The sequence below is a fragment of the Pteronotus mesoamericanus genome, unplaced genomic scaffold, assembly GCF_021234165.1.
Source record: "Pteronotus mesoamericanus isolate MK-2021 breed Mesoamerican mustached bat unplaced genomic scaffold, CSHL_Meso_final scaffold_167, whole genome shotgun sequence".
Classification (NCBI taxonomy): domain Eukaryota; kingdom Metazoa; phylum Chordata; class Mammalia; order Chiroptera; family Mormoopidae; genus Pteronotus; species Pteronotus mesoamericanus.
The window spans coordinates 37,836,921-37,852,827 of NW_026555308.1; the positions used below are offsets into that span (position 1 = coordinate 37,836,921).

The 15,907-nt window shown below is 40.0% G+C and overlaps 1 protein-coding gene across 1 annotated transcript in view; it reads left to right on the forward strand.

Moving 5' to 3' along the window:
* Positions 1 to 15,907, forward strand: part of MCC (MCC regulator of WNT signaling pathway) — a 405,074-nt gene that overhangs the window by 94,845 nt on the left and 294,322 nt on the right. Inside the window, exon 3 of the mRNA XM_054589958.1 lies at positions 5,270 to 5,484. Within this exon, the coding sequence (XP_054445933.1) occupies positions 5,270 to 5,484 (215 nt within the window). The remainder of the gene's footprint in view (positions 1 to 5,269; positions 5,485 to 15,907) is intronic.

Below are 15,907 nucleotides of genomic sequence, written 5' to 3' on the forward strand. Positions count from 1 at the left end.
AGTAGGACATGTGCTTTGAATTGCTTTTGCTTTTGTTTTTCCCCAGGAAAAGGATAGGTAGGCACTATTTGTCTATCCTTTCCCACCCAATTTTCCTTGTGACAACAGACACAGATTTTAAGACAATTGACCTGTGTTTGCAATGTAATTTTTGCTAGATGAAGCTAGAGGTCCTCATGGGAGTTAGGCTCCTGCATTTTGTACCAAGCATTGACATTAATAAATGACTAAAGACTCATATGGTGATTCTGTTTTGTACTAAACGATTTACTGCTGCTTCTGTTGATGTCAGTATGATCTAGAAATAGTAAATGTGCTATGACAGGGAAGGCTGACACCTGGCAGCCAATTTGTTCAAATTCTCCCATGCTTCTTTGTATTGGTGTGGCAGTTCTAAATTCAGACTGGTAGCTGCCTCTGGTGTTTGGAAGGAATATTTTCTCTCTTGCCACTGAGGGTAATAAATTCGCCAATGTTATCTAAACGATCCACATAAATGAAAGATTAATGACCGCTAAGTCAAGACAGTGTTATAAGATACTATTAATCCAAGTCTCAGGATCCCCTAAGCACTCTGCATTATCATCTGCCTGTGATGCGATGAGACGCCCCAGCATTCACATGAAGGATGGAAAAGAAAGAACTGGAGGAAGAAAATAGAGAGGTGGTCAGGGTGGCCAGAGCACAGGCCTGAAGTATCAATCATACCTGTTCTGCTTTGAGCAATTGCCGCTGTGGCTGCTGGGTTGTGCAGATTTCATCATGGTGTTGGTCATCAGTTTTGGGGGATAAGAATTAGCCACGAAGAATAGGGAAGCAAAGTCCATTAAGCCAAATAACCAAAGACTTTGACTGACTAACAGAATATTCCATACTTGGAGACACAAACCTTCGTTCCTGACATAAAAGGCCATTTTCATTGTCTTTACATTGACCACCAATATTAAGTACAAACTGTGGATGAAACTTTAGCCACTGGTTAAGTGCCAAAGATATGTTTTTTTTAAGAGTTAGTAATTTTAACAGGTAACTTTCAGAAGCTGGGAAAGAGTACACATGTCCCCCATCTGTTTGTCCCCTTGTAAGTTGTCCAGAAAGAGTTTCAAATAACTGAAACTGTGAGGCGTGACCGGATAATTGCTAACATGTGTTGATGAGTTTATCATATGCCTGGCATTGTCTAATATGTTATACGTATGTTAATCTTATTTCTTACAACACCTTTATGAAGTGCATGTTATTGTTCCCACTTTAAAGATGAGAAAACTGAAGCTTAGATTGAAATAAGTTGCTTGAGGTCACATAGCTGGTCACGGTGACTCTTAATTTGACGCCAAGCAATCTGACTGACTACAGAACCCCAGCTCTTAACCACTCTTCTGTGAAAACAAGCAATGTCTACAAAATTAAGCTGAAAGAGAGAAAATCCCCTCTTCTAAAAGTGGGGAAAAAATGACTTATTCATAGGCTATGGGTAGAACTGAGGAAGATATGTAAGGTGCTTAGAACAATGCCTTGCTCCCTAGTGTCTTTTAAAAAATGTTAGGTATCATCATCGTCATTACTATCTTTTAGGTGAAGTTCACTTGTTCTATATGCTTCAGCTTGCCTTATTTTCATAGGGGGCTTGCCTCCTGGGAAGGTGGCATAGTGCCTTGGTGAATAAGCACAGTAATTGCAAGCCTTGGAGCCAAACCCGGGTGGCACTTTGAAGATGGGATTAAAGCACTAGCATGTAGCTGCCAAGTATCCAGCAGAGCTGGGATCTCAGTGTTTGGCAGTTTTTCTACTCCAGTATTCTCTCTGAAAGCAAGATTTTTTCCAGTGATGTATTTTATGAACATGTCAAAATGCCACATGTTTCTGTGCTTTTCTGATAAGCAAAACATTTAGAATCTGTGCTCTGTCACCTTTAAATGCTAAATATTTGGGTTTTCAAAAAAAGAATGTACCTCACCTCTTACTTGAGAGCACCCTGTAAGTTTATAGTTGCAGGAATTATGATTTCCTTTGCTTGTGTGTGCACAGAGCTTGAGGCCAGGGTGTGACTAGGCCTTCAGTATTTAAAGGGTGACATGCAGTCAGTTTCTTCACTGGCTTGGAAAACAGCTACTTCGTGGTTATTATGGATGGAGTGTGTGTGTCTCCCCTTAAATTTGTACATTGAAATGCTACCCACAATGTGATGGTATTTGGAGATGGGGCTATTGGGAGGTAATTAGAATTAGATGACATCATAATGATGGGGCCCTCGTGATAGTATTAGTGTCTTTATTGGAAGAGGCACCAAAGAGCCCAGTGGGCATAGGAGACAATAGAACTGTAATGGCTTCAAGCAATCACAGCCCTCTCCCTAGGGTCAACAGGCCTTTTTATTTATTTATTTTTTTATTTTTTTGAGGTTAGTGAGTGAGGGGAGGCTGGCAAGAGGCTGAGTATGAGCTTAGAAACAACAGTACCATCATGCTTCGAAGATCAAGAGGAACATGGAAGATGATTACCAGACCTACATTTTTGATATTTTTCAGTGAGATCATCCCAATTAAATGATGAATTTTTGCCTCAGGAATGTTGGTTTTTATTCAGAAAAATCTGATATGAAGACAGATTAAAAGAAAGTCTAGGGAAAGTAATGGGATTAATCTACTGTGTTTTAAAAAATTAACTTCCCTTTTTGGAGTCCATTTATATGAATGCTAATAGGATTGACTTGGCTCCTTAGCAGAAGCTCTGAGTTCCTCAGCATCACTTTAGTCAAAGTTGTTAGGATAATAGTGTCAGGGCCTTTTGATCTTGCTGATTAACATGGAGCTTGGCTTACCTGATTATATGACTGCCAGAAACTGTGCTTAGGTCTGTTAATAAAGCATAATAAATTCAAGTGACACTTCCTTGGGTCATCCATCCTAGAACTGTTGTATTTTATTATTTGAAAATGAGGCTCCCTGTTTGCATACTGTAAAAATTCAAGTGCATAATTTACTTTGATTTTAAAAATTAATCTCCATGTTGCTTTTTCCAGTTAAGAAATGAAGCCCTATGGTACTTCAACCATGGATAATTCAGCAATCCACTCAGTTAATGTATATTACATGGCTGTACCATGCACAGGCCATGTGCAAGGTACTGGGGATACTGTGTGAAACATAAAAGGGAAGGGCCCAACCCCATGCTTATTTGTCTTATCTATGAGATATAAGGCATTTTTCAACTTTGACCTCAGTCAGTCTCCTTGCCACATGTTGCTGGGGCCAGGACAGAGAATGCAAGGCAGTGAGGCAGATGACACCACTTGAAGGAGCAGGGGGAGGAAGGGCTGGCATTGTGCAGTCTATGCTGAAAGAAAGCAAACCCACCCTTGCAATACAGTCAACAGGCTTCAATATTAAAAGAAACTTTGAGCATTTGCAAACAGAATGACAGAACTGTCTGCTTTGATACAAAAATATGTCACCCCAGCTATACAGCACTGTACAAGAGTGTTGGGTCAGACTGACTGAAGAAGATCAGCAGAACCTGAACAGTGAAAGGAAACCATCTGACGTGGTCCCAGGCAAGACAGTTTCCAAACCAAATTGATTCAATTCACCAATACCCAACAAGGGGAGATTGGAAATTTATATCAGAACCTACTGTACATAATTTGCAGTTTACTATATGTAATTATACTCAGGTAAATTGTAGACTAATGTATATATGTTCTCATTTTGTAATACAAATTGAATCATTTTAATGGGTCCCCTCTTTCTGTCATTAAAAGTCATGTATTAGGGAACACTTTGTGAAGTATATGATTGTCTAACCACTATGCTCTACACGTGAATCTAATGCAAAACAATATTGAATGTAAACTATAATTGAAAAGTAAAATTTAAAGATCTTTCCCTCAAAAAAGCCATGTTTTAAAGACTCACCAAAATGAAAACTCCACAGGCAGGGATGAAAATCTACAGCGCTCACTACTGTACCTGCCGCACCAAGCTCTCTGTATACACCTTTGTCATGTTTCCTAGCTGCTCAGACCTTTTGACCTTGTGTTTAGAAAAGGTCTCTCCTTACACACCCCACCTCCCCAAAGTAGCAGCCAGAAACCAAATTTCCCAGCCTTTCCTGCAGCTGAGGGGCACGTGATCTGGGCTCCACTATCTGCATCCACAAGGGACTTCTCTATTCAGTAGTGAGCAACCCAAGAAGCAGGCCTTACCCAAAACCAGTGTCTTCGGGTTTTTTTAGCAGCAGAAGTAGGGACTGAAACATCAAGTTTTCTCTTTCACTAAGCTTTCCCCAAACATTCCCCACCCCTCTCCATGAGGCTGAGTTAGATACCTCTCCTCTTGGTCTACTTCTTTATTGCACTTTCCAATTGTATTATAATTATTAGCGTATTTTATTAGGTTGCAATCTTTAGGCTGTAATTTAGGTTGCAAAATTAGGTTGTAATATTTAAGGTAATACTAGCTGCTCTCACAAGCAAAGCTAAAATATACGGTGAATCAAACACAAAAGTTTTCCCTTCCTAATCGTATAAAGTCAAAACAGGGTGCCTGGGATCAGCAGACAGCCCCGCTACAGGAGATAATTCAGAGGTCCTGACATCTTCCATCTGTGGCTTCACCATCTGTCCCACATGGCTTCCCAGGGTGCCATGCCCATTTGAACAAGGTCTGAGGCAAAGGGCATGGAGAATCACACACGGGGGGGGTTATGAGCTAGGCCCTGAAGTGATGCTTATCACTTCTGTTCACATTCTATCGCTCAGAGCTCAGCCCCATGGCTACCCACCACTGGCAGATACAATCTAGCTTCTTGCAGCTATTTCAGGTAAGAGTACACCAACACCAGCAAATTATGATAAAAGTGTCATATCTTAACTTTCTATCTTTTCACTTGCTTCCTTCTTCCTCAACTAAAAAAACAGTTACAGTCAGAAGCCGCATCATATAGTATCCTTGTGTAAATCACAGACAGATGTGGCTCTGACCTGGATTCCCTTTTCTTGGCTCTCCAGTGCTTTTTTGCTAAACATTTCTGTTTGTGAGGGCATGTACTCATTGGATAGTTATTTCTGAATGCTTTGCCTAAAACTGCTTTTATCTCCAGGCTCCCCATGTGTTAATTTGAAAGGGAAAGTGCTTAGCATGCAGCCTGGGCACCACATGCGTTCTGACTAGCTGGCACATGGAAGCGTTAGGATGTTCCAAATCATTGCCTACTGGCCACCCACAGGCTAATGAAGAAAGCATCTTTTTCTTTTCCCTGCTTCTCCTAGGAGCCTTATCAGCGGCCAGGGAGAGCTGGGAATACGACTCGGGTGCCAGGGACCTCCAGAGCCCAGACCTTCAGAGTCAGTCAGCACTACAGAAGCTTCTCGAGTATGGTGGGAGCTCTTTGCACCAGCAGCCTGCTGCCCTCCACAGACTGCTCACACAGGCCCCTCATTTTGGCAGCTCTGTAGGAGGAAGCTATCTAGAACTGGCCAACACGGTGAGTACATTCTGGTTCACAGAACACGTCTTTAGGCCTGTGTGTATTCCAATGCAAATATTTTTATTTTGAGCTCCAGGGAACATATCAGGTGTTGTCATCTTTATTTATCTAATAAACATTGTACTGGTTCCAGCATTGCCAATAATGCTAAGTGCTGCAAACCCTTATGGTTGGTGACTTTACTCAAGAGCAGAATAGATTCCTAAAGTGTTTTTGGTCCATAACTTGTACAGACTTAATTACTAGAATATCAGTAATAGCTTTTCCACAACTAGAATACTTCTGTGTTACCAGACATTACAAATTAATAGTATATAATCCTTTCTGTTCCCTAATTTGGACTTTATTCATTTGAAAACCAAAGAGGACAGTAAGTTTGATTTTGTTCCTGTTTGTACTTATAAAATATTTTCTGTTGGAAACTGTGGCACAGCTTAGAATTTAATTTTGCTTAGTTTAACCTTCCCTTTTACTTCAGGATGAATCTTTACCACGAGGACCTCTGGGTGAAAAGCCATTGTGTTCCCTTTTAAGTTAGCTCTGGGGAACGAGAGCGAGTGGGTGGCTGATGGCCTCGGCCATTGTGGGGGACGTGCATACAGTTTATAAATTGAAATTGCTATTCAGTCATGGGAAACATTCATACACCTACCTTGCTTCTTGACACTGAAGTTTGAATGGTGGAATAAATATCTTAACAACTTCACTTATCTTATGTATAGTTACAGTCTGTTTTTATGTAGAGCAGTGGTTCTCAGAAATTTTGTGTTTGCGGAACATTTTCTAATTCAGACATTTTTGGTGGCATGTCTGAAGGAACTAACAATTCTACATATGCCAGCGATAATTAAAATACAATCATTAGACAAATCCCAATTAAAGAACATGTTATAAAACACCTGACCAGCGCTCCTTGAAACCGGCAAGGACATCAAAAGCAAGAATAGCCTGAGAAACAGAAACTGTCACAGCTAAAAGGAGCCTAGGAAGATATGAAAACTGAATGTAATGTGGTCCCTGAATGGGAAATTAGGTACAAACTAAGGAAACCTGAATAAATTATCGACTTTAGTTAATCATGTATCTATACTGGTTCATTAATGGTGACAACTATACCGTAATAATGTAAGATGTTAATAATAGGGGAAACTGGATGTGAGGCATATGAGAATTCTGTCCTCTTTTTGCAACTTTTCTGTAAATCTAAAACTATTATAAAATTTAAAATATACTAAAAACACACATGTACACACAGTTACTCCTAGGGTATGACTATGTCTCATGCAGGCTGTACAAGCGCCCGTAGTTGTTGCACTGGCAGTCACTTGGTCACCGTTGAAAGACATTCTTGCACATTTTAAGCAGAACCATGTACTCCCCTAACCTTGCCTTCCTGCGTGCTCAGGAGACGAGGCAAGCATCAGTAAATGGGCCATCTTTCTGAGATGTGGGCTTGGACTTAGGCTGTGCTGTTACACATAACTTGCAGCAAGTTGGACTTTCCACTGTACTATGTCAGCTCAGCCTTTTTCGAAACGAACATGCGAGAGCAGTATGGGTTATAGGAAGAATCAATTCCTCAAATTTATTTTGATCAACGTTGACATTCATCAAAACACGTCGATCAAAATTTAGTGGCACCTGCTGTGACAGATTCAGGTTTCATGGACCACGAGTTTTCTGCAACAAACCTACCATTGAAAACTGCAGGAGTTGGCTGTTTCCTACCTCTGTGTGGCTCTTTGGTTCTTAGCCTTTTTCAGTAACCTCTTGAATTTCATTCTGTTCTTCCATCTCTCCTGGTCAGAGGCCAGCTCATCCCTGAGCTTCCCACAACCAGGTCCTCTCTGTGTATTATTGGCGAAGCTTTGAGACTGATGTAACTACCTGAGATGGCCCCTGCCAAAGGCAGTGTAGGAAACAGTCCTTTAAATGTCAAGCACCCAGCTCAGGCAGGAGTTTTCACGTTACTAAAATTCATGAACTACACATGTACAGTTTGCACACTTCTGTATATATGTTTATAAAAGCTTATGACAAGCACATCGTCAATGACGGTGGCTGGTCATTGATATACATGGAGTAAGTAAAACAAAAACCAAAAAAAAACCCCCCAAAAACCTATAACTCCACAAAGAAATAAAAAATGTTGCACATACTCACTTAAGATGATCTCTTGGTGAGAACAAGACTATAAGTGCAAATATAGGCGTTGAAGTCCCGTGATGGTGATTACATTATTTATTTTATCACTGAATTGAAAATAAAAAAAATTAAAATACTGTGTACACTCGCAGACCCTCGATAACGTTCTATACCCTGTGGGAGGGTGCATTTTGAGCCCCACTGCTTCACCTTTCCTGTAGTTTCATCATTTGTCACGTGACTAACGTCAGAGTCCTTCCCTCCCACCCCCCGTCAAAGATGAGAAACAGTAAATGATCGTTGCTTTAGCCATTGTGCGTAGTGTGGTTTGTTTCATAGTAATAGTTGATGCAGGGCAGGCTCACAGGGGTCCATGGAGCCCAGTTTGAGAAATATTCCTTATCAGTAAGCAAATAACTTCTCTAAACTGCATGCTTGGGCAATGCCTTCACTTACATACTCACATGAAAAATCATTTATGTTCCTTCTAAACCAAATGCTAGACTAATAAAATTAAGTTCTGTTCTCTTTTTTTAACTTTTAAGAGCAAAAGGCATTTTATCAGTGTCCAGTTTGGAGAAAGAATGCACACAGTAGTTCACACAGGAAAAGTTTGACATAAAATTTTATTAACTAGTAGCAGGGGATCACCTGCTAAGAAGTAGAGAGGAAACTAATGAAAACTGGGGTAGCAAATGTAAAAGCAACCACTCCTAACACTGAGGCACGGTACCCAAGGAAGAAACAGATGTAGGAGAGGGCTCTCTCCTCACCAGACAACACTGACAGGGGCCCGTGGCTGGCAGAGAAGTTCCCCGAGATGCCACAGGCCAGGGCTGGAGAGCAGGAGACCAGCCCTCCAGAATGTCAGCCCAACTTGCTAGGATGCCGCCCGCTGGGGAGACTGTAAGACTCTTGGAGCATCACTAAGAAAAGCGCCCACTGAGGCACCAGAGGAATTCCCTGGGAAGCTGCCTGCTGCAGTGGTGGCAAAACCCACAGAGAAGTCTCCCAAATGGTACCACCGAAACTTACTAGGGGTGAGCACCACTGGATGTCCTGGGCTACTGGCTTCCACCCACCACAGGAGCAAGCAGGCCTGCACAATAGCACCAGGAATTCCCTTCTACTCCAGTGTTCCTCCAGTGCCCCCTATTGACGAGGGGGAAATGATTACAGGATCTGTCTTGGGTTTCAGAAAGCAAAACGTGCAAAGGTGGATTTGGAGATAAGAGGCAATAAATTAATAACTGACACAAGCATTTTTAGAATTGAGAAACTTCTGGGAGCTTCCTACACAAGCTTCTACCATCTAAGCACCTCTTCCTTTTCCTCTACTAGCAAATACTTGCCTCTTCTCCTTCCAAAGACAGAGGATATTACGACTTTGAGGCTTGCCATGCAGTTCAAAATACAAAAGCAACATGGTGATATATGTATAAGCTACAGTTTTATCTGAGAAGCAGAATGGCTACACATGTATAAAGTAAAAGGTTTATTATAAGGGAGAGACCTTAGACAAATGCGGAAGCTGTAGAGCAATCTATGCAGGCTGTTGATTCACATCTTGTATGAAGCCTGAAGTTACTGTAAGTCTAGCAGATAAGCAGATAAGAAAGAAGGCCAGGTGTAGAGGAGAGCAAGGACAGGCTGAAATGAATGGGGACAAATTGAGATCAAGAAGAACAAACTGGAACCTGCTTCTGTCTCTCACCATGTCTACCCTCAATGCTGTGGGTGACCTGCAGGAGAAGCTGGCACCCATCACTATACAGCACACACACCTGGCCTAGGACTCAGAGGAGCCAAAGGAGGAGACCAGGTGAGAGTTGGAGCAAAGTTGGATCACCACATAAGTCAGTGGTAGATAAACAACAACTTTCAGCTTGGCTAAGTTGACATAGTACCAAACTGCCCCAGAGCAGCGGCAAAACTTCCAGTATAAGCTGAGCTTATTTGTATAGTTGTGAGCAAATAAACAAGAGTTATTTTAGGTCGATGAAGAAGAGATGCAATGGGAAAGATACACCCTGTTCTCTTATGGATTTTTTTTTCTCCCAAGATCTAATTTTCAGGTAAGGGTGCAAGTATAAATTGTAATGTTATGGAATCTGAGTAGTGACGTATTTAAGTATTATAAAATATAAAACATAACCAAGTTTTATTTTCTAGCTACCACACTGACAATTTGCTGAACAAAATATCAATTTCTTGATAGATCCCTTCACCTGTGCTACTTGTTTTTTTAAAAATATTTATTATCAGCCCTAGCTGGTGTGGCTCAGTGGATTGAGTGCTAGCCTGTGAACTAAAGGGTCATCGGTTCGATTCCTAGTATAGGGTGCATGCCTGGGTTGCAGGCCAGGTCCCCAGCAGGGGGCATGCAAAATGCAACCACACATTGATGTTTCTCTCCCTCTCTTTCTCCCTCCCTCACCCTCTCAAAATAAATAAATAAAATCTTTTAATAAAAGTATTCTTTATAAAATTTATTAATTTTTATTAATAAAATAATTGATGTTAATTAAATGCAATTATACTATAAAAGAAGTCATGCACAAGATATAAAGTATTTGAACCAATACAGAAAGTTGATGAAAAGTTAGTCATCATTCATCTCCTCATCTCTCCTCATTTAAAAGGTCTTCACCAATTTTTTTAATGTGTCTCTGAATGTTTTATGTATCTCTAAATTGCTTTTAATTTTTTTTAATTTTTATTGATTAATTTTAGAGAGAAAGGGGAAGTGGTGGGACATAGATTTGTTGTTCCATGTATTTACGCATTCATTGGTCGATTCTTGTATGCGTCCTTGTATGTGGGGACTGAACCCGCAACCTCGGCTTGCTGCTTGGGACAATGCTTCAGCCAACAGAGCCACAAGCCAGGGCTCCCTGAATTGCTTTTAATATAGGGAACTTTCCATGTCTCCTTTTGTAATTTTAAGACACTCTAATAATTATGGTACTTGTCAGACTTGGGATTTCAATATTGAAACCTTTGGTCAAGAGGATGTGCCCTGCCTTTTTGATAAAAGCCAGGCTGAGTGTTCTGGAAGTACTCTCTTCTGGGCATTGTTCAGAATTAACAACAAGAAATTATTAATCACAGAGTATGCTTATTACCCTTTACATTTTCATAGAATTGGGACAATACAAATAAAATACTGCATTTTTGAGAGTGGCTACAGAAGGCTCTAGAATACGGTGTGAATAAAAAATTTTCAGAATCTCAAATTGTCACTTCCAAGTGATTGGAGCTGAATTTCAATAACAAATAAATTTGATTAGATAGAGACAAACACATTTGGCTTTGTGTTGTTAGTCATCTGAAATGCCAGCTCTCTCTGGGGAAGGGCACTATTTCATGAGTTTCCCCTAACGTCTCAAGTGATGACATGGCCTCATTTCTGTGCGGGCGGGCGGGTGCCTGCGTCCTGCGTCCTGCTGCTCCCGGCCAGGCCAGCTTCCTTTAGAATCCTGTGGACGAGCTGGCTTCAGTTGGCCCATTTTCCGATTTAATTTCACATTTACGGTTGTTCATTTTTTTTAAAGTGATTTACATTTTAAAAGAAACGAAACAAAAACAGTTATGGGTTTTGGCAATAAGAGTAAATGAGTTTAAAAAACAGACATAGCAAGTTTTGCAACTGTGTTTATCCAATAGTCCAAGCACCTTTTGTTCTTTAGGCTATAACATCTGAGTGTTGGAATTTGAAATAAAATGATATCTATTACCTTGAAAATCTATATGATCATAATTATTCATTGAACTTTTTTGATGCAGAGTCCGTAGTTATATTACTTTAGGAAACATTTCAAATCTACACATTTCAGCCAATACAGAAAAAGCTTCAAAACGTGTACAAATAAATGAGGAATGTGTGTAGTACTGGCAAGATAGATAAACATCTTCTTTTTGGTTTAACCACTTGACCAACTTTATAAAGACTGAGTTATTAAAAAGTCTTCACAAGTACTTTTTGATCTCTAAAATACTCTTCAGTCATAAATTTGAGATTAGGTTCTAATATCCTATTGAAATCACAATACTCTTTTGGGGACAAACTTTAAATTTGACAGTGGTTTTCTTTATTTGTAAAAATGAAAATACTCTTAAAGGATTGATTATTGATATTATTATTATTGCTATTATTAGTATAAAATCCACAGTTAAAGGCTCTGTAGTTACGTGACTGGTTTTTTTTCAGGAGGGGTTCCCTGTTCTTACTTTTCCCCGCTCTGCTCTTCAATTACCTTCTGTTTCCTCTGTGTCTTTGTCACAAATGGAAGAACTGAATAACTTGTATAATGGCCAGAGGAACCTCCTTCTTTCTCACCTATAATCTATTCAGATTGTGAAGAGATAATATGACTCTCCTTACCAACAAATTATCATCAATCAGACATACAAAAGGCAGACACACCATTCTGCAGAAGCTTTTAATCTTGGCAGCAAACGTAATACCTGCATGATACATGTTTGTGCTGCAAGGGAACAATGGCTCCCAGATACTGCAATTTCATGGACTGGTAACATTTCAGAAGATTGAAACTTGCCAACTTTTTATGTTGCCAGAAATCAAAAGCCAATCTACCTACTATCTAATATCACCACCATTTCATGAAAGAAAGGACTTTTGGGCACCAAAAGTAGGTAGGTATCTCTAAGTTAAGTAAATACATGGAAAAAAAGTAACTTCATTAAAGAATTCACATTTGTTTTTGTTTTTCACCTTTCTCCATTTCCTGATGGGAACCCTGGCATGCAGGTAGCCCTCTAGCTGAATAACTACAGATGTGGATTTTAGCAACATAAACACTGTTTATGCTGTTTTGTCTGACTTCGGACAAGTCACTTCACCTCTTTCAGCCTCTGCATCCTCATAAAATAGGAATAATAATACATCCCTCACATGGTGGTTGTCATGGGAATTAAACAATATAATGCATAGAAAGTGCTTAATCTAATGCTAATGCAAGTGGATGCTCAATAAATAATAATGGTTGCTAGTGCTGTTTTCCTTATCTTATTATCAGAAGCAAATCTTGAGAGTTCCTTACAATTGGATATATTTGGGGTAGAATTTAGAAACACACACTTTAAAAATTCTTAAGAAATGAGATTGCTCAAGCACATTTCAATCTATTTACTGAGCAGGGGGGTTTTTGGCTTTTTTTTTTTAATGAGCTAAGAACTGTCTCAAAGATGTGTCATTAAAAATTATGCTGAATAACCTTATATGTAGAATTCATTTGGGAATCCAGATTATGAAAAAGGATAATAATTCCTACCTAGAGATGAAAGGTTCTTGAAAAACCTTTGTCTGACCTCTCCATTTAAATGATGGGAATGTGGGTGCCCACATCAAAATACCTGCCTAAAGTCATGTAGGGAGAAGCAGGAAAACTGAGATTAGAAGATGGGTTTCCTGACATACCTCATGCCACTGCCCTGGACTAGGGGGACGTCCCTCATTGTTGGCAAGGGAAGGGACAGCTGCTGGAGGGAAATGAGGACCCCTGTGTCCTCTCCTTAGGATCTTTGTGGTTGAACTCTAGGAGTCTTTTCTGCTCTGTGGGGTGGTACTGGGTTGCTGTTCTCGTCCTCTACTCCCCTCTGTGGAGCTGATGTTCAGCTATGACACCTCAGTACAGATCACCATTTGTTAAAGCATTGGGTTGGCCAAAAATCCCTTGCATTTTTTCCATACAATGGCTCTAGCACTGCTTAGTTGTCTTTAACTTCATTAGAAACAATTTTTCTTAGATTGCATTGTGACAAATTCCATATCAGCATGCATTTTTAAAAAATTTATCAAAATTGGTGAATTTTTATGCAGCCATTTTAATATTAAAGATGGAAGAAAACACATTTTTGGCATATAATGCTTTATTGTTTCAAGAAATGTAAAAATGCAACTGAAACGCAAAAAAAAGATATGTGCAATATATGGAAAGTAAGCTCTGTGATCAAACATGTCAGAAGTGGTTTGCAAAATTCCTTGGTACTATTGACATTTTGGCCAAATAATTCTTTGCTGTTGGGCTGTCTTCTGCATTGGAAGGTGTTTAGCAGCACCCCTGGCCTCTACCCACTAGAACCCAATAGAGGGAGAAAGCCAACATACTCAAAATATCCAAGTCAATAAAGTTATTGGTGAAAATGAAAAATGTGTCTCTTATGGAAAAAAAAAACAGTGGACTTTTGGGCCAACCCAATATTGGCACACTTCTGTACCGTGCCTCCTATTCTCCTGTCTACCTAGTCCCATCTCCTAGGAACGACCCCCTCCCAGCCTCTCCATGAATCAGCCTTTAAGGGGTAAATGCCGGCCCCATAGGGGTCCCCAGAATGGCTTGCCAGCTGGCAATTGTGGGCATCTGTTCTGAATTCCAGTAGCTGTAACATACCAGTTGTTAAATACGTTTAATATCTCTTCTGCCCTTTTGGCAATCTGTTGGACTGGAACAACAAATCCATTTTTAAGGCCTGATAAGAGTGTGGGCCCCAACAGATAGTGAGGTGGTAGGAAGCCATCAGATCTCACTCTCATAATGATTTAAATGATTCAACAGGGGTTCATGTTTTATTCTGTTTTCTACTGCCTTTGGTATCTGTGATTAACCAGGATAAAGGAATTTCACGAATTTTAGAGTACACACTAGAGGGCAGTGGCCCCATATCTAGACACCTGACAGTTACCATGTGCTTTGCTTTTCTCTGCCCTCCTTTATCCAAGGGAGGGGGAGCAGAGCCTCCTCCACATCATACAAACACCACTTATGTCTGAAGTGTTTTATGAAAACAGATCAGCTACTTGACAGCACCCAGTCATTCCTTGTAGTTTCCTTTCCATCCTTCTTCAAATGACTTATCTCAGTGTGGCTTTAATTGTAGAGTTAGTTATTATTAACAACGTAATGACCTTTTTCTTTTTTGTTTTTCTTTTTTAAGACAAGGCAAAAGAGAGACAGGAAACATGCATTCTTAATTTGGTAAGGTTTTTGTCTTTGCTTCTTTGTATTTGCAAATAAAGTTCTGCCTTAAGAATGATAAAGAAGAAAGGTTTGTGCAGAGGCTAAAACCATTTACAGGAGTTTGTAGAGCTGTCTCTTCCCATGATTGCTAAAGAGAATCATGTTCCAGCTCGTTCATTTTACCTCTCCTGGCCACTCTTAAGTAGGGGAGACCTGCTGGTTTGGAGAGAGCCACAGCTGATGTGTATAATAAAAAAATCGTCTAGGGGTGGGGGTGCAGGGCGTCGTGAGTGGATTGAGAGACAGTGAAGCAACTGGGCTCTGTGTCTGCAGAGTTCTGGGGCATTGAAGAGAGGAGTTCCAGTGCAACTCATAAGCTTAATGGAGTTCAAGAGGAAAGCAAAGAGACATTAAGAAGTATGTCAGTGGATTATTTATTTGAGTCAACTTTGATGGAATCTGAGGAGCCTAAATAAAGAATTTGATTTATTGTAAAGAATTACTTTTGGTTGTTGGGCTGTTTCTTTGAAAGGGATCACCTAGGAGACTGGATTATCTGAATCCCTAGATTTCTAAAAGTTATATATAAAATGAACTTTTTTTAAAGTATATTTTATTGATTATGTATTACAGTTGTCCCAATTTTTTCCCCTCTACCCCTCTCTGCCCAGTACCCACTTCCCCTCAGCAATCCACCCCCTTAGTTCATGTCCATTGGTTCTGCATATAAGTTCTTTGGCTTCTCCATTTCCTATACTATTCTTTTTTTAGAAGTATATTTTATTGATTATGCTATTACAGTTGTCCCATTTTTTTCTCCCCTTTATTGCCCTCCACCTTGTACCCCACCTACCAGCATCCCGCCCCCCGCCCCCCGACCCTTAGTTCATGTCCATGGGTTGTACATATAAATTCTTTGGCTTCTCCATTTCCTATACTAGTCTTAACCTCCCTCTGTCTATTTTGTACCTACCATTTATGCTTCTTATTGCCTTTTCCCCATTCTTCTGCTTCTCCCTCCCCACTGATACCCTCCATGTGATACCCATTTCTGTGATTCTGTTCCTGTTCTAGTTGTTTGCTTAGTTTGTTTTTGGTTTTGTTTTTTGTTTTAGGTTCAGTTGTTGATACTTGTGAGTTTGTTGTCATATTACTGTTCCTAGTTTTGATCTTCTTCTTTTTCTTAGATAAGTCCCTTTAGCATTTCCTATAATAAGACTTGGTGATGATGAACTCCTTTAACTTGACCTTATCTGGGAAGCACTTCATCTGCCCTTCCATTCTAAATGATAGCT